Source organism: Varanus komodoensis, unplaced genomic scaffold (assembly GCF_004798865.1).
Source record: "Varanus komodoensis strain SLA01 unplaced genomic scaffold, ASM479886v1 scaffold30, whole genome shotgun sequence".
NCBI classification, from domain to species: domain Eukaryota; kingdom Metazoa; phylum Chordata; class Lepidosauria; order Squamata; family Varanidae; genus Varanus; species Varanus komodoensis.
In genome coordinates, this window is record NW_025335762.1 from 833,703 (window position 1) to 858,749 (window position 25,047).

General features: G+C 53.2%; 1 protein-coding gene across 1 annotated transcript; it reads right to left on the minus strand.

Annotated features, from left to right (window-relative positions):
- Positions 1–1,366: 1,366 nt before the first annotated feature.
- Positions 1,367–19,708, minus strand: AP3M2 (adaptor related protein complex 3 subunit mu 2). Its single transcript, XM_044437564.1, has 9 exons — positions 19,696–19,708; positions 14,109–14,445; positions 6,518–6,689; positions 5,657–5,794; positions 5,249–5,334; positions 4,395–4,528; positions 3,745–3,952; positions 2,995–3,139; positions 1,367–2,456 (listed from the first exon to the last, which is right to left on the minus strand). The coding sequence occupies exons 2-9, from the start codon at positions 14,379–14,381 to the stop codon at positions 2,356–2,358; spliced, it is 1,257 nt and encodes a 418-aa protein (XP_044293499.1). The 5' UTR covers positions 14,382–14,445; positions 19,696–19,708; the 3' UTR covers positions 1,367–2,355.
- Positions 19,709–25,047: the final 5,339 nt, after the last annotated feature.

Here is a 25,047-nt window from a genome sequence, read left to right on the forward strand (position 1 = left end):
GGGGAGGGGGGCATCTTCCAGTCCCGAAGTACATGCCCACTGCATTGCTAATGAGGTGGCATCCTGTGTTTCCCCACTGGAACACGACTTGGGGTGCCGAAGGGTCACAGCATCCGCCCAACTTCTAAGCCCCCCCCACCCCCAGTCCCAGGGCTGCCCATTGCCAAGGCGAGCGAGGGCAGGGCAAGAAACAGGCAGCCTTGCGACCTTACTGGTAGCCCTTACTACCAGTAGCTGGCCTTAGGAGATGACACCAACCCCTGGGAATGTGCAAAACGGGGGGAAGACACCCAAGGATTGGGGCCAGGACAGCGGGTCACGCCCATCGGAAGAACCCTGCTGCCCAAATCTGGCCCACGGGTCTGCATTTTGACTCCCTGGGCCAGAAGAGTTAGGCCAGCGCGCAAATCCCGCATGCACCGTTGTCTAACTTCTTGCACTGCGGGCTCGCTGCCCCACATGCCTGGCCAGGAGCTGGCATCCGCAGCTGGGAGCGTGCCAGGCGCCGTCTGCAGGGATGGGGCAGGGCTCCTTCGCCTGCGGCACGAGGGCAACCCGGCAGCCTCAGCCAAGGCTCCAAGCCCATTTCAGCGAGCCTTTCCGGCAACGTTCCCTCCCAGTGCCGCTGGACTGAGGCGTCGGCAAGAATGCTCACGGGCCACTCATGGGAAGCAGGCTACCCCGTGGGGACACCCCCGGACCCACCCAAGTGCCCGCGCCTTAAGCCTGGGACCCCTGGACACTCCCTCTGGGCGGAAACCGGGACGAGCAGCGATGTGGTGCCAAAGCGCAACCCCCATCAGCAAAACATAATGCGTGAGAATGTGCCGCTGCAGGTCCTGGTCCCTGCTCCCCTCCCAAGGCTTCACCTGCGGGCTCTCCGTCCGATCCCGAGGCGGTTTTAAGATTTCCTGGTCGACACATCATCAGTCATTGCACCGTACGCACACACACACTCCAGCCAGGCCGTGCAGCAACTGCACTAAAATCTGGGGAAGGTTCCTGTATCTTCAAAATAAATTCCAGCCCTGCAAGTTGAGGCGCCTCATTGTGCTCCCCCTCTAGGTAGTGGGAAGGAGGCCAGGACCAGGCCCGCCAGCGGAGGTGCCGCGCTGGATGCTTCCACCCTCTGCAGTCTTGCAAAAGTGACCTGGTGCGTGCCAGCATTGTTCGCCAGGCCCTTGAGTGGCAAAGTTGCCAAGCACAGCAACCGGGAAGGTAGATTCTCCAGCAGGGCCTTGTTTTCTTTCCGGAGCCCTCGGCAGAGCGTTCCAAAGTCAGAGCACTGTGCCCAGGGGATGACTTGGCTTTGCCGAGCTGAAAAACCCCAAACAAAATGAAGCGCAGGCATGCAAGCCGGTACACATTCTGGTTCAAATCTGTGTGCGTGCACAGAGCTACAACGTACGCGTACAGAAGCAGCGTGCAGAAGGGTGGCCAGTGCGACACGCGGGAAGACGCGGGTGGAGCGGCATCACAGCGACAGCAAAACCCACCCAGCCCCCTTGGCCAGGCGGCAGCTCTTAAAACGGTCAACAGAGAACGGCACACAGCCTCCACCTCACCCCAAAGATAATTACACAGACAAGAACTTTCCAGCAAGCTGAAGATCGTGTGATGGAAGCCACTGTTGCCACGGGCAAGCGGATTCGTGCTTTCAGGTCCTGCTGTCCTCCCGAGCAAACAGGTTTTGTTGGTTTCCAAAGCACCCCCTCCCTGCCCAAAAAGGAAAACCTGTTTAACCAGAGACAACAGCTGGGCTGTGCGGGCGCACAAGGCGCCAGATCTCCTTTCCCACAGCACTTCCAATTCTCCAAGAAACCCATTGTCTCGTTCCAGGCTTCTGCGGAAGCAATACATTTCAGTGGGGCAGGGCTAAACGCACGGGGTCCCCAGTCCTCTTCGGGGGGCTTTGTGGAAGCACTGACAGGGCAGCTCCCTTCCAGTCACTCATAGCAGACGCGGAGAGTCCCGCGTGCCAAGCAGCTGTTCAAGGTTCTCCCTCGGCCTCCCGTGATCACGCTCCCCAGCACTGCCTCTTCCGGGCACCCTGCTTCCTGCAGGGCTCTGGGTGTGCAGGCGGCAGAGGAACGGGCGCAAGGGCAGTCACGACAGGACCATGGTGCGGAGCTGGCCTTTGCTGAAAAATGAGCTGGAAAGCTGGGAGGGAGGGAGGGACCAGTTGCTCCCCAGCCTACCTGAGCGTTTCGAAGTTTAACAGAGGCAGGGATGCCGGGCTGAGGAAAAAGGTACCTGCCCTGAACAAACCAGGTGGGCCAAAGCGAGGAGCATCTGCGGAGGAGGCGGGGCAGAGGTGGAGCTGGAAGTGAGGGCTCACTTCAGGAAGGGCCGCTCTTAGGTCCGGGCTTGGAACTTCCCGGCCTTGGTCATGTATTTGATTCCCTTGAAAGGCTTGTACTTCTCTCCGTACATGTCTAGGCGATTCACTTTCAAACCTAGGAAGACAGAAAGGGCAGAGAGAGAGGCTGGCGGCGAGCGGCAGAAGACGATGCGGGAGATTCTTTCCGACTGTGGAACTTGGGAGTTTGGGGAGGGCAAAACTGGGGCTGCTGAGGCCAGTTAAGGAAGCCTGCACAGATGCGTTTCCAGATGGGGGTGGGCTGATTCCCTACTCTCGAGAACCATGCATTTCACTCTCTTCTCACACGCTTCCCCCAGAGCATCAAGATCACGCAAGGAGGCCCTGCTCAAATACCCTCGCCCCTAAACCCTGGCCGGCAGCCAAGAACAGTGCTTCCTGGACGGCGACCCTCCTGTTGCAAGATGCTTCCCCAGGAAGGCTCGCCTTGTTTGCCCAGGAGCCTCCTTTTGGGATGGGCGTTGAGATGGATGCACTTATTCAAGGGCTTATTCGTTTGAAAAGCGGGGCTCCTGAGGCCACGCGTGACAGTGACAGAAACAAGCCAAGGCTTGTGTGGCTGCTGCACCCTCTCCTGCTCTGCGGATACAATCACCAGATCAGAGGCCACGGACCGGAGATGGCCAGCTGCTGAATTTTGAACTGCAGGTTGATGGTGGGGTTCTCGTCAGGTTTGGAGGCTCCCGCCTGGAGGCTCATCGTCCCCTTCAGACTTGGCAGCTTTTGAGGGTTGATCTTGCCCACGTCCCAAGACAGCAACTTTGGAGGCGGAGGGATGGAAAGAAAGAGAGAAAGCAGAACCGAGGTACGTCAGAAGAACAGGCAAGATGCTGGGTGAGGGCAAAGGACGTGTCCGCTTGATTCAACAGGCTTGGAGACCTTTCTTCCCAAAATCTGCTTGCCACCCAAGCAACAAATGCCCTTCGGAGAGTTTATAATCATTTTAAAAAGCCAGAAATCCTGGCATAACAATAAAACCACCAAACCATAAGCACAGCCGTGAAAGCATCCAAGCAGTGAAAACGGAACGAATGGCCAAGAGCACCGGATTAGCAAGGAAGGACTTGCTAGGAGAGGGAGCCCTTGACAGGCACCCGGTGACGGCAGTCCCTTTCCTGTGATGGGTCGGGGGACTGCGAAGAAGGCTCTTTCCCGGGCATCTGCCCACCACTGGGGGGGTGGGGGGCAGCAACTAGAGGGGACGTCGAAGAAGCGCTTGACCACCGGGCAGCAGCCGGGCGACGCCAAAGCACCGGCGAGGGGCTGCCGCTCGGAGCCGTGGGGAAGGAGGAGCAGAGCGGGGCTGGGCGGGGCGGGTCAGCCCGGGGGCAGACCTCGCGGCTCCCTCCCCACGCGACTCTCACCTTGGTGACGGGGTCGAAGGTGTGGGTCCCCTGCGAGGGCGTGAGGGTCATGTTGAGGACGCCCTTCGGCATCTGGCTGGTGACCGTCACCCCTTCTATGGTCTTGCCCATCGTCTGCTTGGGCCCCACGGTGATCTCGAAGCGGCCCAGGGAGCTGCTGTCCCGGAAGCTGATGTTGTGCTTCACGTAGACGGGAATGGCCACCAAGCTGGAAGAGAGCGGAGGTCCCCGTGCCACCACTCCCATCATCCCCCACTGCTGGCTACCGCCAGAAGAAGCTGCAGTTCAGCGACCTCGGAAGGACTGCCGTGCTCCCCAGCCCCGACGGCCATGACAGCCCATGGCCAGGGGGGCAGAAGGCAGGTATCCAAGCTCTGGCTTGAGCTGGTGGGGCAGGCAGAGTCCTCTCCGTTCTCCCTGCACGCTGGGCAGGAAAGCGGCCAGGCTCAGGGGGCCTCTGGCCAGCGCAGGCCCCGCCTGAGAAATGCGCTCGCTTCCTCGGGGGGAGGGCTTGATGAGGACGGGGGCCGGACGCAGGCCGCTGCGCCTCCTAGGATGCAGCCAGGATGCCGTGCGGCTGGCTCCCTTTTGCAACCCCGTTTTCCGGGTAAGGGGAAAAAATGCAAGAGGCTCCCCGGCCCAGCTCTCACTTCTGTGCGCTGACATGATAGGAAAGCAGGCGGAAGTTCCCGTCTGGAGGGATGAAGGAGAGGATGCGCTCAGATTCCCAGCGCTTGAAACGCACACAGGGGTGGAAGCTGACGTCGTCCAGGAGCCTGGGGTTCTGACAGAAGAAAGAGGATCGGCTGAGGCCACACAGACGCTCAGTCACACTCTGCCCCCCATCACCCCAAAGCCTTTCTAACAGGAAACCGAATGGCCTTTCCCTCCTCCTGCACCCACTCCCTCCAAACACCCCAAATGCCTTAGTGGGGCTAAAGTACTGGCATGCAGAGTGCCTGGTTTGTTTGTTTGTTTGTTCGTTTGTCTCTCTCTCTCTCTCTCTCTCTCTCTCTCTCTCTCTTTCTAACCCTTCTTTCCTTTGCAGCCTCCTGAAACAACCCACAAACAACCCATGGTTCTAGGGTTGCACATGACAATAATCCATGGTTAAAACAAGCCACTGTTTACAACCCGAGGAGAAACCATGGGTTCTCTTCTCAGGTTGTTCCTGGTAAACAAACTATGATTTGTAAGCACGGTCACATTCACTCATTGCAACAACCCAGAATTTAACCACTCATGCCAGACTCGTGTCTCCCATTTCCAGCCCAATGCCTCTTTTCAGGAGACTGCACCATGTTTCTCGCTCAGTGACACATCTCAGCCTTCGCCCTCTCACCTTCCTCATGGCCACCTCTTCCCTACGGCCCTCAATCCCCATTCTGGAGGTACAAGAAACCCCCTCAATTGTTTCATATTTCACACGTGCCATCCTGAGAGTTTTAGACTGAAGCGTGACACAGATGTTTCTCGCAAAACAGACACCACAAACAATATTTACCATGAAGGAGAGTGTGAGGTCCGGCATCCCCGTCAACTTCACGCAAGCGTCAATCACCCCTTGGATTTCAGCAGTGATTGTGGAGCCTGCGCAGAAAAGCCAGAGTTGCGAGGTGTTGTGACCCGCCGGGAGAACTTCAACTACTGGGCAGTGTGGGAATTCAAACTGCCACCAGCAGGAGGAGGCCGGGGCCTCCAAGGGCAGCTTTCTCACTACCTTCTTATTTTAAAAAGCAGAGACTGCTTTCTAAGTCACCCTGGGAAAGCGCTATATAAAGAAAGAAAGAAAGGAAAGGGGCGGGGAGACTGTGCCATGGCCAACCGCACGGTGAGCAACAGACGCGGCAAGCCACTTTATCTGGGGCCACGGGGCCCCGAGGAGACGTTGTGGGAATCCGGCACCCTGTACCCGATTTGTCAATGATCGCATCGATCTCTTCGATCACGTCAAAGTAGGCCTCGTTGTTGGTGTACTTCACCCCGGTCCGTCGCCAGGGGACCACCGACAGTTGGCCCGTGGGCAGCTGTTCCCCTACGTTGGTGCTGCCTGCGAAGACCAAGAGGGCAGGGAGTCAGGGAGGGGCAAGCCAGTCCCAGTTCCAGACCGGGGACCGCCCTGTGCATGCCCAGACAGAAGGCAGCCCTGCCGTTCCCAGCGTGCCCCAGCCGGCACAGCGCCCAGCCACAAGAACGCAGGACCCGGCCTCGCGGGGCGCGCAGACAGGTCGGGCTGCTCCCATCAGGACGACGTTAGACCAGCAGGCCAGCCGCAACAGGCGTTAGTCCGGACCAGCGAGGCACAGGGCCTTTTGCTCGTCTGGCTCCGGCTGGCGGCCCCTTTGATGAGTCTCAGCCGCCAGAACCAGATGGAAATGGTTTCATTTGCCCAGGCCTTTCCACACAAGGTGGGCAGCTTCTGCGGCAGCTGCTTTTCGCATCTGGTTGCGTTCTTGCCTACTCTCTACTGCTTTCTCAGTTTTTTCCCTGGCCTGGCCTGGCACAGAGCTCTTGGGCTTCCTGGTGCTGGGCGGATTTTCACTGGCACACTGCTTCGCAGCAGCATTTTATTGAGCGGTGGGGCGAGAGAGACCGGATGGACTGAAATAAACAGCCAAGTTAAAGCTTGCATTGTCTTCCCTCTGAGCATGCAGGTGGTCAGCCCCACAGTGTCCAATCCTGTGCTTACTCAGAAGTAAGTCCCATTTGGTTCAACGGGGCTTCCTTCCAAGGAGGCAAACACAGGATCCCTCCCTCCGGCACAGACTCAGACCTGTGATGGTGTTGACAACCGTTCGCAAGATCGTTGGTGGCTTGATCAGCTCCTTCAGGATGTTGGACTCGGTGGCCAAGGGGAACCCGTTGTCCAGCATCTCCTCCAGCACCTCGTACACCACCACGACGTTGTCCTTGATGACCACCTCGGAGCAGACGCCAAAATAATCCTGGGTGGGCAAAGAAGGCGCATCGGTCCCCTCCTAGCAAGAACGGGCGCCGACAGAGGCGGGCAGAGATTCCCAGCTGCCCCCCGGAGACGCGGGGGAACGAAAGGCACAGGGGGCTCTTGTGAGGGGCTGCTCTGGGGGCCGACGGGAAGCGGCGTCGCAGTGGCAGTGCGAGGGCTGGGCAGGGCTCAGTCTGGAGAAAGCGCTCCAGCACAGGCCCAGCTGCGACGCCTCAACCGGGCGCTGCAGACGGCCGATGCCTGCAACCCACCCAAAGCTCAGAGGGCCCATTTCCACAGCAGCAGTGAGCATCACGGCGGAAGCCTGGGGCTCCCCGTCAGATCCACACTTGGCCACCGAGCGAGCGAGCGAGCGAGCGAGCCGGGTGGCCTTGGGCTGGCGTGCATCCCTTCCTCCGCAGGACTGTTTCCAGGCAAAGTGGGGGAGAGGAGACCCGCACGCACCACCTTGCAAGCTTCGGCAAGCAAGTGCGGGACAGACACGTAATAAATCGGAGGACATATTCAGATCCTTTTAATTTCAAGGACTTCCGCCAGCAGGGAGCATCACGCAGCCCCCGGCCCCACGCTCGGGCCGCCTTCCTGTCTCCGTCTGCCAAGTGGGGTACAAGTGGCGGCCCTTGTCTTAAAACGGCCAGCAAGCCGGAGGTCGCTGGAGGAGAGCGCAGGGCGCATGAATAATGCAGTCGCTGCTGGCAGGCAAGCAGCGCTGACACCGCTGCCCTCGTCCGGTTGGTTGCACCACTCAAATTCCACAGTATCTTCTTACACACCAGCTGGGCTGCAGCTAGAAATCTGCGGGGAGGGTGGCGTTTGGGGGCCCCTGAGAAAACCGGGTGCAGTGGGGGCGCACTGTAAGGCAAAGCAGGAGGAGAGAGGCGTAAACACGGGGGTGCACTCTAGTGTTTGAAAGAACGCCTGCGGGAGATGCGGCTCGTCTTGGAGTGCGGGGCCAGCAGCATTAAAACAGGGAGAAAGGTGCCTGGTTTCAAGCTGCAGGACGCCGTGGCCAGGCTGGCGGACGCAAGACGGGCGCCTGCTAGCTGCCTGCACGTTTTTCTGGATCCGTTTAAGCCAAAGGTGCAGAAAGTGGACCTGAGACGCCCGACACCCTACGCCTTCTCTGGCAGCCCCAGGGCCGGCCAGCTGCAGTGGAACAGAGGAGGGAAGGGGCAACCATTCTAGGAGTAGGCTCCGGGTGTCCCTGGACCATGCAGGAAAGCAGTTCTTGCAGGTTCCCGCCAGCCTTCTGCCCTGGAGAACCTGAAAACCTATTTAAAGAACACCCCCACCCCCACACACAACTCTCTGGCACTCTGGTTTGGGACTTGGTGGTTCCTAATCATGGTGCACCGTGACAACATGCAGACTCTAGAACAAGGTTCTAGTCCTCATGCCAAAGTACTTAAAGTACGCATGTGGTCTAAATTTTGTTCTTTTCCCCACTCATCTCAGCCCCTTCTCAGCCCTCCCCACCCCAGCTTTCTTTCCCGTCATGCTGTTACCTGTCAATGTACTTTTTCAACACTTACAGTGAAGAAATCCACAACTAAGTTCCAATACCAAGGAGAGCGACTACCCTCCTTCTTCCAAATCCTCATGAGCTGAATTGTTTAAAAGGCAATGATTTTGCAACAGTCAGAGAACTACCTCATAGGGTTGTTGTTGAGAGGACAAAGCGGAGGAGAGGTTATACAACTTGCCTTGGATTCCTCGATGGGATATAAGTATTATATATACTTATTATAAGTATATAATTATATATATATTATAAGAGGAAATAAAATATTATATATCATATTATATATGGTATGTGATATGTGATGTTTATATTATATAAGCTATGTATGTCTGTGTAATATATATAATTATATATGCAATTTATATATAATTTTATATCTATATCTATGAAACATTAATTGACTGGGCCCATGTGCAGGTCTGAGTCATGTGATATTTCAGAAATTGCGGCTACAGAAGCACAAACCATGAGAAAGAATAATGCGTATTCCTGCTGGATATGTTCCAGCGTTCCCTGCTCCGGCATTCCCACAGCTGAATAGGGCGAAGCCCCCAAGGAACCCAGCCGGGAGTCAACCGCCCGGCCGCTCCCCGGAGGCCATGTGACGAGATGCTGCAGTGGCGTGGGGTAACTTTTCTCCCACACCGGGAGTCTGGAGGAGTGTTTTTCTGAGGGGAAATGGCACGCAGGAGAAAGGGTTAAATCCCCTTCGCCCCACCTCTTGGTCCTAATGTAGCCCCCCCCCCCCGAAATGAGGGGGAGAGAGGGAGCGAGACCAACCCTCTGCAAGCACATGTCAGCATCACATGCTCCTTGGCCCTTTCCCAGAGGGGAACCGCTCGGTCCCATGACGGGCCGGCCTCCGGAGGAATGCCGCAGCTTCCTTCCCCGTCCTTTTGTCCCCGGATCTCCTGCCTCGTGCCGGCCCAAGCATTTCAGCGCCTCGGGTGGAGAGCTCAAACGCTCCTTGCCATCAGGAAGAAACCCAAAAATAATGCAGAACTGCCACCTTCCTGGGAAGAAATCCCCTTCATGGCAAAGGCGGCCCTTGGCCAGCGGAGCGCGAGTGGCTCAATCCGCTTCCGCCCCGTCCCACCCGTGACCCATTTTTGGCCCAAGGGCCGCCCTTGCACCGGGACGGGGACATAACTTTGCACCCCCGGATTCTACCACGTTACAATCAGTCTGGCTCATTCGTGTTTGCCTGCACCAGCTTTCTCCAAGCAGGCACCCCCAGATCTGTTGGACTACAACTCCCATAATCCCCAGCCAAGCAGGAGTACAAACCATGTGCTTGGACAGGCAGCAGCTCCCCAAGGCTGCGGACAGAAAGCCTTTCTCAATCTCACCTGGACATTTGGAGGACTGACCCTGGTACGCCCACCCTGCAGGGCTGGAAGGCAGGGAGGTGCTGGGGGAGCGTGCGGTGGACTGAGCAGCCTGCCCCAGGCCTCCCGCGTTAGCCTGCTGCCTGCAGGTGCGAGGCGGGATGCGGTCCCGCTACCACTGCCGAAGGAAGAGTCAACGGCCGGTCCTTTCGGCTTCCGCACACGGACCAGGCAGCCTCGGCTTGCCTCTTGCCTCGGGCGGCCAAAGCCCTGGGGCGGCCCTGCTTCCCTTTAACACAAGGCTGTCCCAAGCCGGACTTTCGGTCCATCTACCCCAGTATCGCCAGCTCTGGCGGCAGCTCTCAGGGTGCCAAGCAGAGCTCTTCCGTCTAACTGCCTGCCTGGTCTTTGCACTGGAGCTGCAGGGGCTGCACCTGGAATCATGGCCTCGTGCAGCAATGCGTGGGCTTGGCTGCCCTACATCACGGGGTCACTGCAAGGATAAAGCAGGAAAACGGATACATGGGAAAGGAGGAATGATCCAATTCTGCTGCACTCCCGTCTGTCTTCACGCTTTGATCCTGGGCTTAAAATGCAAGGTCGGACAAGCCCTCAGGCACGTCACGCATTCCTGCAAGCAGAGTTCGAAGGGGACACACAGGCTGTTCTCCCAGAAGTAACAGACTGGATACGCACAGCCGGAATGGCGGCAACTTCCCCCTGAACCAACAACAGCTATTTCTCCAGGCTGGGAAGGCGTCATCTCAGAAGGCAGCTTGCATGCGAGTAAACTAATTCGGAATGAGCCAACTCAGACTGGAAAAGGAAGCAAAATGTCCTCCAGGTAAAAGAGGAAGACATTTACCTGTCTGACTTTCATTTTCATGTGCCTTGTGCATTACAAAGCCAAACCAAGCCACATCTTGAAGAAAAGATAAACTAAAATATTACAGCATTTTGGGTAAGATTTTAGAAGGATCCCTAGGATATCTCTCCCTGTTTGTTAGTATATAATGCAGCACGTGCGTGTTGTTAAAAATAGCTATGCATAAGCTTCGACAAAGGCAGCCTAATATCCATATAATTATTCATTTGTAAATTGAGCTGAAAAGCCACCCATTCAAAGACTGAAAATTTCATTAAACCCTCCACCCACAATCCATTGTAGGTGACCATTGATGCTTCCAGTATTGCAATATTAGTCTTTTAGCTATCAAAAGGACATGGGAAATCCATTTACACTGACCTTGTGTTCAATTCCAGGAGATGGGCAAGAGAAACCTTGCCAAGACAAATGAAGGCAAGAAGCATCTGCTGCGGTACACCTCTGACGATTGGCTGATTTAATTAAGCCCTTATCAAAAAGATGCTGTGTTGTACAGTACCCCTGAAACATTAATTTTTGCTGGACCGAACGGAGCCCAAGGTCTGTGCCTCCCTCTGAAACGGGACTGGCCGAGAGGGGGTGTTCCCGGTCATTATCCCATTCTTGGGTGAAGCCCTGTGTCATATTTATTCACTGATAATAGATATTTATACACATGAATTGTAGGGCAATGAAGCTTTTCAGCCTCAATCGATGCTTCTAATAACACAAGAGGCTCTGAAGCTGTGAAACCAGCATGACCAACGCTGGATACAAAGAAATGCTTTAGGTGTGTATATTGCCAGGCAAATGTGACTGGCCATTGGGAATTGGCATGCGAAGTGGAAAATGGCAAAAAATTATCTGCACCGGCAAGCAGATCCAAAGGAAAAATTAGCCTGTATGTCCAAGTCCGTCAAATGAACTTTTTCTTGCTGATCTTTAAGCCCAGATTTCCCCATAACGGAAATGTTGCATGTGAAAATAGGTCAAGCGGCAATGAATGAGACAATAGACGCCCCACACCTGTAGCTGCTGCAACCGCACAGAGTGCATCACCGTTCTGATATAAATCTGATTGCGAAGAGGATCCAGAAATGAAGATGCAAAAACTGAGCAGAGAGAGATTTCTAGAAAAACCAAAATGTAATGCAAGTCAACAGTCAGTCCTGATCTAAGGGAAGATCTGGGGACCAAATCCACCCTCTTTGATGCAAAGTTGTACCCTTTTCAAGGATCTTCATGATGCAACAGAACCCCATAAAATTTACCTAACAAAACTTTGCTTCTGGAAATACTTGCCAGGTATAAATAGAGGGATACCACATAAAACACAAACAATTTGGGGTATGGTATTCATTCTAAGTGTATCAACACTAACCCATAGATGTTTACTTTTTTATTGTGCATACACCCCTTTGAACTACACCATTAAAAAAGGAATAAAAATGAAACAATAAAAACCTAAACTTTAATCTGTCAATGTCCCTTGAGATCTTATTTATCAACTTCCTCAAATGAAACTTAATCATTTCCCAAGAGATACATATTTCCTAGTAAGTAATAAACTCAGCACGGAGTCTAAATTGCTTGCCCATTAACACTCCGCGGGTTATATTCTCTCACTGCAATATAAAGTCAGTTCTGACTTTAATCAGTTAATGGAATAACCAGATAAATATTCAAAATTGTGACTGTCTGCATCAAAGCCGAAAAATATGTCCAGAGGTCCAAGGTAAACAACAGAAGATCATCAGCATAACACCCCCACCCCAGTTCATATGCTAACATGTAATGCACAAATTGTAGGATTTTGTCAAACAGCACATGCTGGTTGTTCCAAAGGGAGAGAAAGGGATTTCTAAAGGATGACATCATATCAAACAGATGGAAGCAAAGAGACCCTGGGATGGGATACAGCTCAGATGCAGAGTACACTCTTGGTGTCTTGCAGGCATCATCTGTTCAAGTGGAACGGACCCTACCTGAGATCCACTCAGAATTCACCGCACGGGACTAAAAGACCTAACAGGCTCTCTCTGACTCAGCCACTTCTGAAATGCATGTGTATCAGAAATAGATGGTTAGGATTTTGGAGACTCAGCTGTAAGTCATGGATGTAGACCAAAGTTGGACTTCCTGGCATTCCAACCTGGACCGCAACAGTTCCCAAGTACCACTATCCCTCAGCTCCCCAGCAATTTCCTGGCTTTTGTGCCATTTCCCCACTCTGAAAATTTGAACTGTCCCTCCTGAGACTGCTAGCAAAAACTTTAAGCTAAAAGATGCTGATATTCTTACTCTTTCGACTCTGTCCCCTTTGCCTTCAGCCCCACAGATCACTCGAATATGGTCCTCGGAAGCTTCGCGGAAACGGACTTGAGCCCTCAGCCTGAAAGAGGCTGAATTCCCCGGCCTCAGGTTTAAATCAAGGCTGTAGTCTTGGGGGCTGTGTGCAACCTTTGGGCACCCCCGTTGGGCGGGCAGCATTCTATCCAGGGCAGAAAAGGCACTTGCTTGCCTTCTGAGATCACTGTTTACTGAAGTAGAGGAGAAACGGCCATCTTGAGAGCAGTTGCTCTTCTCCTTGCCCCCAAAGCAAGCGCTAAGATTTCCGCAGGCAGGGAGTGGAGCTCTAAACTTGCCCATCTGTGCGTTTGCAGACATGTTTGCTCTGGGGAGGAAAAGCGCACGCCCCAGCCCTCAGCTGAGGGTTCTATTGTGTTGCATTAAATGTTTCTGCTTCTTTTTTTAGAAAGGGGGTTGTATTCTCACAACCTGCTAAGCGGGCATAGTTATAGGTTGCAAGGATCCAGCAACGTTCTTCTGCTCAGACTGCTAGTGAGGGGGCTAGAAGGGGAGGTGGGTAATGGAGCAACAACAGGAAGTTGAAAGAGCAATGAAGGAGACAGGAGGCAGCATGGCTGGATTGTAAAACCTGGTAAATAAATAAATCTGTGATTCCAGATGAAATTGCATAGTATTACACAGGATTATGTAACAATAGGCTGCTCCTAGCATTAGGGGGGATGTGGGGAATGGAGTGAGGTGGGAAGCAAGAATGGGGTGTTGGAGGACAGGGCTGCGTGGGGTGTGGGGGGCTGCCCCATGGACAACTGGGTTGGCTTCCGTGATGCAGTGCTAGTGGGGGTCGGGCAACTTGTCCTTTGCCTCATGCAGCAAAATGTTTTGGGCCCCTCGTGGCTCGCATGGACGAGGTGAGGAAGACTAAGCTGTCAATGGCAGCAAGTATAGGCAGAATCATTCGTTCGAGCAACGATTACCAACAGTGGGAAACAAGCCCGTTTTCCGTGTTTAGGGCAAACAGCCTATCATCCCATTTTTCAATACATTCCAGTCTAGCACTTGACTACAAGCAACTATAGTTCTAGTATTTCCCTTTTAACCCCTGGGGAAAACAAAATACCCCGACTTCTTCCAGCCAAACTTGCAAGTTTGAGTGTGCTTTTCAATAACCTGTGAGCTCTGAGCTTCTTATTTATTTTATTTATCAAAAGCATTTCTACTCACATCCTTTACCGAGGGCTCAGGACAGCTGCTTACCAACACGCGAGCTGTTCCTGCAATGCCTTGCAACTGGTTGCACTGACCTGTTGCATGTTAAGGACCACGAAAAAACATCCAGTGTGAATGGATCCCAAAGCGCCACAACATTTCACCTACCTGAAAAGTGTCCACAACTCGATGAAGGAATTCAATGACAAAAAGGGGCGGCACCTCCGTCTGGATCACAGCCACGAAGAAGATCTTGTGCCGATAAACACTTAGGAGGTAGTGGTGCGGGGTGGAGATTACGGGGGGCACATTCTCTGCCTCCGAAGCTCGCTCCTGCGCCTCGAAGAAGTAGTCGCAAACCGAGCGGCTGACCACGCTCTTCCAGTGCTTCTCCAGGAAGATGTCTCCGGACGAGTTGATCAGGAACAGGCTGTGAATCATGGCTGCCCCGAAGCCGTGGCCACCTCGCCCAACGAAGACGGAGCTCCTCTCTGGTACTTCGGGTCTAAACGTTAACGGCATGCATTCTTGCGGTCACGGCAAGCCTGCGCTGTGGCCAGACCCCCTTGCTCCTCTTCTCAGAACGCATTCCACCCAGCCACCGCGGCATGAGGTTTCGGCAAGGGGCGGCATAGAAATGTTATAATAATAATAATATAATAATAATAATTTCTGCTATTCCCAGCTCATCCACCTCTCGCTGCAACCCACACCTTTCCAGAATTGTTCCTTGAACTAATTCATTTTTCTTCTCCACCAGGAAGGAAGCGCCTGGCTGGACCAGCCCGAGGCTCCATCCGGACCAGCATTCTATTCCCGCAGTGGCTGGCCAGTGGAGCACCACCTTGCCCAAGTTCCCCAGCAACTGGTGCACCCTGGACTCTAGGATTAAGGCAGGGGGGGAACGGCCTCCCCTTTTCCCACATCGAGCAAGTGCCGTAGGCCTCTACCCTCTCTCCATTCACGTGCCTTTCCTCCAAGCCAAGCTCCCCGGCTGCAACTGACCACTGGCATTCAAGGTGGCCAAGTGCCAGGCTTTGCACTTGGGACGCAGGAACAGGTGGCCACTGGTACAGGATGGGGACAAGTGCCTGGAGAGCAGCACTTGTGGAAGGGATCCCAGGGTACGTGTCAACAGCAGGCTGGACATGAGCCCGTGTGACGTGGCGGTCAAGAGGGCAAACGCCACCTCGGACGTATAGCCGGCAGCAGGTGCTGATACCGCTGCACAAGACTCTGGTGCACCCACGGCTGGAGTATTGCAGCCAGTTCTGGGCTCCACATTATCGGAGACACACAGCTAGGGCAGAATTGGATCAGTGCTGGGTCACGAGAATGGCAGCCAGATTGGAAGGGAGGGCATATGAGGGGGACTGAGGGAACTGGGTCTTTCCAGCCTGGAGAAGAGGAGACTCCGAGGGGATCTTTTAGCAACTTGTAGGCATGTGAGGGGGTGTCATGGAGGAGAGCCGTTTGCTGCTCTCCCCTGCAGAGGAGGGCAGGACTCATTCCAATGGGGCAAAGCTCAAGGAGCCAGGCTTTGGGTCGGATGTCAGAAGGGCTTCCCGGACCCCTGGGGCATGGAATGGGCTTCCGAGGGAGGCGGAGGAGGCCCCATCAGGGAGGGTGTTCAAGGAAAGAGTGGACAACCACATGTTGGGGACTGCATGAGCGGAGCCGGCTGAAGCTGGCGGTCAGTCTAGATGGCTCAGGAGGCCCCTTCCGACTAGCTTTGTTCCTGTGTTTCCTTTATTTCATGCACAGGCACAGGAAGCGACTGGGGGAAGGCACGGCTGGGCACCCAGTGGCGGCCCACCAACCCAAGTCCCGGAGCCGGGCCTTCATCTTTGCTGCCTGCTTGCTCGGCTAGATTGCAGTGGAGCCGAGAGGACGCCTGGCCCTCTGCCTGCCCCATGAGAAAGTGGTAGTCAGGATCCGGGTGAGGAAGAGGAGGAAGGGTGGCTGGGGCCATGGCAAGGAGAAGGGGACTCGAGGGACCCTTGCCTCAACGGCTCTCGGACAGCTGGGCTAGCAGGGCGAGCAGGCTGGCTGGAGTCAAGCCAAGAGAGCTGCTGTGCGACCGACCGAGAGCTGGTCCCCCCGGAGCCAGAATTCCAGCAGAGAGAGCACCACTGAGGCTTGCAGGTGTTGAGGAAGCATTAACATAACGAGGCTGCAGCTGTGAGAGCCCCTATGGAGAGAAAAATGCAGCCGCAGCAATTGCAAACGGGGCCGTAGGTTTTCTGCGTGCACCAAGGCCACACAGCAGCGCACACAAACACGCTAAGGGAGCAACCCTCGGCGGGGTTATTTTAGGGGCTTCTTTTCTTTCTCTTTTTCTTCTTCTTTGTCCAAACAGCTTAGAATTGTGCCCTACGAAAATCAGTGAGGCCTTGCGAGTGTCGACTGCCTCAGAGACAGCTCGCGACAACACCAGCCCTAAAACTACTCTGAATATCCCACAAATGCACAGTGCTTTTCATGGTGCTGCACTGCATTTTTGGAGATAATTCCCACCTAGGATGCCAGAGCTGTAATTTTTTGGAAGCAATAGGAGCCTGTTCTGCTTGACAGCTGAGATGACACAACCGGGTTATTCAGAATGTAATGATACTGTTTTGTTTTGACTTGTGGCCATTAAAAAATGGTATCCGCACACATTGACTAGAATCACAGACAGAGGCAAACTGTGGCTTAATGGCACGCTGGGTTCCAGCCTGAGAGCGGCTAAGGGTGGGAACAACTTACGCTTCTCCCAGCTCTGAGCTGGGTTGGGCAACCCAGACTTAGGGTCTTTATGTGTCTGAAAAGGAGAAAACAGGGGAAAATGGGGCTTTGGATATCTGACAATTGTTGATGCCACGAGCCAGTTCACAGGTAACCCATGCTAGGTGGTTTTGTGATTAACTCTGGGTTGCTTGATTGAAGATTTGAAAGTGGGTTAAGTCTGGACTGCTAATCCAGCTCAGAGTCAGGGAAGAGAAAAAGGGAACTGCCACTCGGGTGTGATGCAGCCAGCCACTGCCCCTCTCTCCGCAGCTTCAGCAGGCCTGTGGCAAACGCACGGATGGGTGCGTAAGTCCTGGACTCCTGTTTATTTCTTCCCCTGTACTCTCCCTAGCCGGCCACCCCGCTCCCCGAATCTTCTCTGCTGCAGTACTTCCATTTTCTCACCACTACTCCAAACCACCCCTTGCTTGCACCCAAACCTTTCAGTACTGTTCTGTTAACTCCTCCTCCATCCCATAATGATGCCCCTTAGGATTTTAGCCCTCCCCATTGCAACAGGTCCATGTGACACAGGACACTAATCTTTAAGCAATAATGCCTGCAGTTTCTGCCACTCCAGATTCCTAACCCAATAGCAGGGCACGAGACTTGTGATCCCCCCTGTCCTCATGGAGATTCTGTTCCCCTGTCCAGACAGGCAAATTGTGGATCTCTCAAGCGCTTCCTCTTAGAACTCTCCGTACTGCAAAATCAGAGCTGACTCACATCAGATGCCCATATCTTGGCATGCCTAAGCATTCTTATCTCTGTCCCCACCCTTTTTTCTCCTCTGGACCACTGTATCTGAGTAGCACAAGGAATTTTGGCACCCCTGTGAACTCAGACCTAGATTAGGAATGCTGAAAGCCAAGAGGGGAACACGCTATGTGACTAGAAAGAAGAAAGAGAAGCTGGAAACAAGATACAGAAGCGCAACACAGAAGAGGAGGAAAGGTGACAGAGTCCCTCAGACAAGAATCCTGTGAGGAAAGGCCTGAAACATTAGAAAGGGAAGGGAAAGCTGCTCTGAAAATGCTGGAACGGACAAAGCACCCCCACCGGACAGGGAACCAACAGAACCGTTCCAAGCTGCAGAGAGTGAATCGGTCTCAATCCAACAAGAATGTTCCAGCAGATACGGACAACAAAACAATGGTCCAGAGACTGGAAGTGATGCCATATTGTGGACAGAAAGCAGCAACAAATTGAAAAGACTCCTTGTGGAAACGAAAAAAGAAAGTGCAAAGCAGAACTGCCGCTGAACATTCAGAAAACAGAAGAAGAATTGAGCAACTTAACTGTCTACAGTGGAGAAAGAGAAATTGTGAAAGCATTTTGCACACTCTGGCCCAGTAATTTCTTCAAATGAGGCCGTGGCCAAGAAATTCGAAGAAGATTGCAACATGGAGGGACACCAATGAAGGGATTGGAAAGGATAATCAAGCAGAAGGACGTTTCACGAAGGATGAGATGCTCCACACTGTTGTCTTCCCAATCGCTACGTTTGGGTGTGAAAGACGGGCAGCGGACAAAGCTGCAGAAAACTCGTGCACTTGAAACATGGTGCTGGCGAAGACGATCATGCTAGGGAAAGCAGGGGAGGGGGGGCCTGGGTGTGAGAGGGATCCTTTCCATCCAGGGAGCCCCAGGCTTGCATTTCCAAAAGCTGAGCTAGGCTGCGAAGGACAGGACATTTAGGAGGGTGCACATCCACAGGGGTGCCAGAAGTTGGAGATGGTTTGATCCTAACAAAACATACTTCCCCACTCCAGTCTCCTCTGCTGCTAAATCCAGAGCACTAATGCGACCTTGCTCTTGAGCAGCCCCATCACCACACCGTCCTTGGCTGACCACCTGAAGAATCTGCACCCCTCTACGTACACCAAAGCTTCCTTTCACGGAACCCCGGGACCTACGGCCTTGATCTGCACTTCACCTTCCCAGCCCCCTCCCCCGGCACCCTGCCCATTCCCGTCACAACCCCATAGATCAAACCAGGCTGGGACATGGATCTGAACCGAATCTCTTTACTCTCAAGTGTCCCTCCGTGCATGTCCAGACCACGAATGCAGCCTCCGCAGGCTGGTGCTGCAAGCCTGTCGGACGGCCCCCATGAGGTTCCACGTACATCTCCTGACCGTCACATTATGTCCCATCCTAAAACACCCCATTATCCCACAACCTTCTAGACCCACAGCAGCCAAACCCCGGACCCATACCCAGCTCATGGGGTTCTCTGCAAAGATCCCCACAAAGAGCTGATATAGTTGGACGGGGGCCCTGGGAGAGCCAAGCTCACGGGGTGACTCTGGACCACTCGTGGCCCCTCAGCCTAACCCACCTCACAGGGCTGTTGTGAGGATAAAGATGGAGAGGAGAACCATGTCTTGGGTTCCTTGCTAGAGAAAAATGATGGGATGAAAACGCAATGAAATGATGATGATGCTAGATCTCTGTCAGGCTACCGAAGAACTGAGGCCCCAAATCTTAGGGGCAGTGCTAGCTACTGAAAAGACCAGCTTGGGCCTAAATAGATAAATTGCACAAACATGTGTACGCTAATTAACAAATGCTGTTAACGACTGCGTCTGTCTTTCAAGCAGCTTGTCTCCTAAGGACCTCTCCATTGTAAAAGGAGGCATACCGACAGGGGTAAGGAAGACAGGCGGAAAGGTTCAAAGGGGGGAGAGCTACATGGGGCACAAAGCCAACTCGTTCAGGGGGATGAGAGGCAGGGGAGCCGCTCCCGGATCTGCAAGTGCCCGTGGACAGCAAGTCGGTGGGGCAAAGGGCCTCGCAGAGCTCCAGAGCTCCAGAGGAAAATTTTGGGGCCCCAGCCCTTAGCACCGCCTCTGCCTGGGCTACGGCCATCCTTGCGGCGAGAGCCCAATCCGCCCACCTGCCCTCCTCTTCCTCCCGCGCCTGCTATCCTCCCCCTTCCAAGGTTCCCAGTTCACAGCCCCCGACGCCGCACAGCGCTGCTCACCTCCCCAGCAGCAGGTCCAGCGGCTCCCCGAATCCCGCCTCGGCTTCCCTCGCAGAGCCGCAGCCGGGAGCGCTGGCCGGGGGGGAGGGGGAGAAGAGGATGTCACCTCGCCCCGCCCATTTCCCTCACCCTGGCCGCTGATTGGTCGGCAGCCCATAAACCGCTTATCCCTCTAATCCCACAGTCTACCTGCTCCGAAGGACCAGGATGGATGGTGTCGCTGGGCGGGGATGAGCATCCCGGCTCCGGCCCCTGATAGGCTGGGAAGGACAGCGGGGGGGGGGGGGCAAGACCCTCGTGATGCACCTGAGTGGCAGCCCTGGCCGTCCTTGAGCACCGCGCGGAGGTGAAAGCGAGACGGGGATTGGTCGAGGGGTATCGGGGGCGGGTCTCCCCTCCCCCCCCGTTTAAAGGTCGCCCGCGAGCGCCCTGGCAACGGGATTTCGTCGCGCGCGCCCCCGACCGCGCGCCCCTGCGCGCGTGACTCTTCTCCTTGCTCCCTCCCTTGCAGCCGCGTCAATGCCATTTATCCATAAGCTAATCTGGAGACGCAAACAAGCCTAAGAGGATGTGGGAACGCTGGGCGACAAGTTACAATAAGCGCTGCTGAGAGAGAGAGCTTTTTGTAAAAGCTCTTATGATGATGATAATGCGGAATAAAAATACTCTCAAAGCACAATGGCTGTGTGCATCTAGACAGAAAAAGCCTCTCCTTTGCAGCATGCCCCAGCCAGGGTCAAATGCAGCAGAGTTGCTGGGCCCCGCTGCCCCTTTAGTTAGCAAGTGCTCCCAGGCAGTGGGAGGGTGGGAAAGGAGGCCTCGCAGGGATGTGGCATTCAGAAGGAAAGAACCGGGGCTGCTGCCCTGTGAGCCGCTCCCGCCTCGGCCTCTGAGCCGCAGGGGCAAGGGTCGTGGGCCGTGGGCAGATGCGGTGCGCACTGTGCTCTAGAACCCCCTGTGAAGTGCTGAGGAACCAGACCTGCTTCTCAACAGGTGCGTGACCAGGGAGAGGGTACCGTGAAGGCACGAGGTCTTCATGCCGCCACAGTTGTGCATCCCATTTCATCCCCCCACCCCACCACTCACACTATGAGCTCTCTTGTGGTCAGTCCAGAGTTGCCCACTCAGCCAGACCACACTGACTCGTCTAGCCCAGGTCCAAGAGATTTGCAATCAGTCCCAGGGCTCTGTCGGCCCATCTGGATGCCGGCATTGCAGTGTGGGTGCCCTGGCTAAAATCTTCTCAGGGCCAAGCAGCTCCAGTGCACAAAGCTATTGATCAGTCAACTGTCCAGGAGCCTGAACAATCAGGGATCTCCTAGAATCCCTCTCAGATCTGGGGACAGGCCATTGCTGGATAGTCAAAAGGAAAAAGCCAGATATTCTTCTGGAGTTCCCTCCAGGTGGAGGTAGAAGGAACAGAGAAGATAAACTCCAGTGCAAAAGGAAGATTAAGGTCTTTCTCTTCTGGCACCGGTAGAGATTGCCCCAAGGTTTCTCCTGTACAGGTGCCCAGGTGTAATTTTTCCACAAACAAAGGGGAGAAGACCCAACAAGGCATCAGGAGAACATCAGCAGGACATAGTGGTTCTTCAAAGGACCAGGTAAGCAGCTTGCTCAGGACTGCAAGACTCCAGCTCAAATAGCACCCGCAGTGGCCAACTAGCTGTCTGTGGGAAACCCAGTACATGAAGATACCCTCTATATCCATAGGACTTTTCCCCTGTAGGATTGTGTCTGAAATCCCTGAGAATTTATCTTCCAGAGCAGCGAATTCCATAAATGATGTGTCCAGAATAGATATTTATTTATTTATTTATTTATTAAAACATTTTTATGCCGCCCCATTCGCCGAAGCCTTGGGGCGGCTTACAACACTAGATAAAACAATAAGTTAAAATATCCATATAAAATAATCATACTTTAAAACACACATTATAAAATAAGCCGCCTTGGCCAGATAAAATTCAATTGTGTTAGCATTTAAAATGTTGCTTAAATAAAAAGGTCTTTGCCTGGCACCGAAAAACAAATAATGTTTAGATAGCTACATTATTTTGTTTGTCCTGAATCCATCGGTCCTCAAATTCTGGGATACCGAGAGAAGAAAACTTTTACTTCTATGTACTTTATTTTATGCATAATTTTATGGCCATTCTTGACTCCTTGACTGATTTTTTTTCCTTAACTAAAAAGCCCAAATGCTCTGTCCTTATCTTACCCCATGGTGACTCTCTTTTTTTGCTCTCTTAGTTTGTGCCTGAAAAGCAGTAGGCCAAACAACATAAAAATGACAGAAATACACAAGCTGCTCTTCCAAAGGAGTAAAGTAAGGCCTAACCACTAGATGGCAGCACATTAGTCCTGGAACTTTAAATGACAGGGGTACCCTAGTCTGTATTGGTCATGCAACATAATCCATATAGATTATTATTTTTTTGGGTGATGCTTGTTCCCTTCGTGAAACAAGAAAGACTCCTTAATATTGACAAACTAAAAGGCTGGCTCTGAAAAGCTGCCCAACTGCAGAAGGATTATTAACTGCCCTACATCTACAAAATGATAGAATGCTATAAGGTTATGGCAAAGCTTTACTTGATGCCACTGACAAGTGAGGTTATCCTGGATATCAGACTTACGACTACCCTCTACAGAGCCTCCCCCAGCCTTGTGACCTCCAGATGTTTTGCCCCCTGCTCCAGCCAGCGTGGCTAATGAACAAGGATGACGGGGGCGATAATCTACCCTCTGGAAGGTACCCAGTTGGGAAAGGCTGGCGTATTACCATTATCCAATAGCAGCATAAGCTCCCTAACCCTAACCCTTTTCTGATAAATCACTGCCCCATTCCTCCCCTCCCCACCCTCAGCCCTATTTTTGCCCGTCACTGATGCCCAGTTAAATTTTGGTATGAGTTTTCAACGTAATCATTCTTCAGGGTTCAGTAGCCTTCCTGTATTTCTTGCAGGTTTCTGACAATGATTAGGTAAGTCTTTTGGCTAGAGCAGCTGGTCTCACTTCTGCAGGTCATGGAGCGAGGAGGAGGAGGAGGAAAAGGAAGACACAGCGAGACAGAGGGAGAAGGGATGGCAAAAAGAGAAAGGGGCTCCCTGTCCATCACTGGCCCCTGACAGACTACCTGCAAGGGAACGCAGCCGTCAACAGAAAAGTTGTAGGAAGCTGGTGTAAACGGAGTCAGACCAATGGCCTGTCTAGGCCAGTAGTGTCAACACCGATCGGCGGCGGCAGCTTTTCAGGATTCAGGGCAGGTTTCCTGTCAAGCCTTTCTTGGAGCTACCAAAGATGAACCCTGGAACATTCTGGTTGCAAAATAGGTGCTCTCTCTCCCCTATCCCCAGTGGTGGTCATGGTGGATGCATCTTGTCTCCAGTAACATCCATGCAGGAAAAAAAGGCATGCATTTGGATCTTCAGACAGCAAGCCAGTTCACACACAGCAAGTATATTCAGGCCCACTGCAAACCAGTCACAGGGCCCTGATTTTTTCCACTACACCTTTAAAGAGCAAAACATGCCTTGGCTTTTCCATCAGCAAAGGGCTTTTCCATCAGCGGATGGCAGACTGGTGCTAGGAAGTGGTCCTTGGCATGAGGACTAGGTCAGCTCTGGTTCTGTGGAAGGTCAGACAGTTTCCTGCTGAAACGGTTTAGGCAGCGGGTGAGGTTGCTTGCGTGGCCAAAGTGGCAATGTCCATTCCCGTTCCCAAGGAGGAAGGGTCTGGGGACTTGTGGAATTGCTGAGGTTTGCAGAAGTACAAAAAGGCTTTTAGGGGAAAACCCCATCAAGGTCAGCGCTAGGAGGGTTGCACGGGCTAGAAGAGCTTTGAGCTCAAGTAGACTGGTGCCTTGCCCCCTTTGCCCCCTCCATCACTGCCAGCTAGTCCCCAAGGACTCCTCTTACGCTGAATTTGTCACTCAAGCTGAAGAAGTTCGACACTTCTTATTTAAGATACCTTCCCTCTGCCATTAAGTACAGCACAATTCCCGTGGCAGTCGAGCCTGCCCTGGCAGGATTTTCACCACAATGATGGCAAGAGTGAGATGAGAGCAGCTTTGCTTAATTTGATGCTCTCCAGATGTTTGGGGCTCCTGACTATATTTTACGGTATATTTTAAGCTGTTTTAAATTCATTTTATCATTGTTTCTTTTATTATATTTTGTTGTTATGCATATTATGCATTGTATTGTTTTGCTTTATACATGTTGTAAATTGCTCAGTGAGCTTGGATATGGGCCAGTGCAAAAACAGAATCAGTCAATCAAATTGGCCCAGCTGGCTGGGGCAGATGGGAGTTGAAGTCTGGCAGGCTGAGTAAGCTGAAGAAAGCTAGGTTAGAGAAAATAGGGTCTTGCATCCATCCTGCTGGAGGGATCCCCTGGGCAGCTGGTTTGTCACCATGTGTACAGAATGGTGTAATAGATCCAGAGGTGTTCCGATCCAGAAAGGCTTTTCTTCTGTTCTTCTGTGCTAATAAAATCAAGGTTAAGTCTGGCCAGACTGGCTGGTGAGGAGGCTTGTCTTTCATTTGTCAGACTGCAGCCGTCTAGGACAGAGAAGGCAGCGGGTAGGTGTCCAGAAGTTTTGGACTTCAGCTCCCAGAGGTCACGGTGGCATGGCCAATGCTCAGGCACGCTCGGAGTTGTAGTCCAACACAGCTGAAGGGCACCAGGTGGCAAATGATCAAGACGACTCCAGCAAGAGTCCACGATAGGTCAGGGTTGTGTTAAAATATGAAAGATACCCCGGTCTTTTGGTGCAGATTTGGTGGGCTGGGATAGATAACTGCAACTTGGATGGCCAGGGCATTGCCCAACAGCACACCTGTGCTGTTGCGTGTGTCCCAGGTGTGGTGAACTGTGTCCCCATCCAGCCGGTTTTGCTTCTCCTCTCCTCTCATCCTTGCTATAAAGTGTGTGCCTGACAAGGAGAGAAAGAGAGAGAGAAACAGGCTCTTTGCGCTTTGCAACTGGCTTGACCTCTTGGCTCCTGGCGTCTCAGTCATCTTGCTTTGCTGCCCCTGGGCAAGACCTGACACTCTGATCTGAGAGGGACCAACCAGGCAAGCAGAGGGATCCGAAAACCAACTCGGAAGCGCTAGAGGTGTAGGAAAGGAAGCTGGGATGGAGTAACGCAGAGCAATGAGGGAAAAGGCAGAGTGCTGGTAAGCTGAGAAGTGTCTGGGAGAAAAAGGGAAACCACAAGAGAGACGAGACGGAGGGGTGCATATCACAAAGACATGAAGAGAACAGCCTTCTGACCCAGAGTAATTCTGGGATGCTGCAGTGGGAGTGAGCTTCCCTTCTTTCTTCCATCCCACCGCTTTAAATCTGC

Excerpts from the sequence above, each read along its gene's own strand:
- AP3M2 (XM_044437564.1), bottom strand. The coding sequence starts at position 14,381 with ATGATTCACAGCCTGTTCCTGATCAACTCGTCCGGAGACATCTTCCTG. Across the intron at positions 5,795-6,517 it reads GGTTGTCAACACCATCACAG|GCAGCACCAACGTAGGGGAA; the intron begins GTCTGAGTCTGT and ends TGGTCTTCGCAG. Across the intron at positions 5,335-5,656 it reads TGCGATCATTGACAAATCGG|GCTCCACAATCACTGCTGAA; the intron begins GTACAGGGTGCC and ends TTTTCTGCGCAG.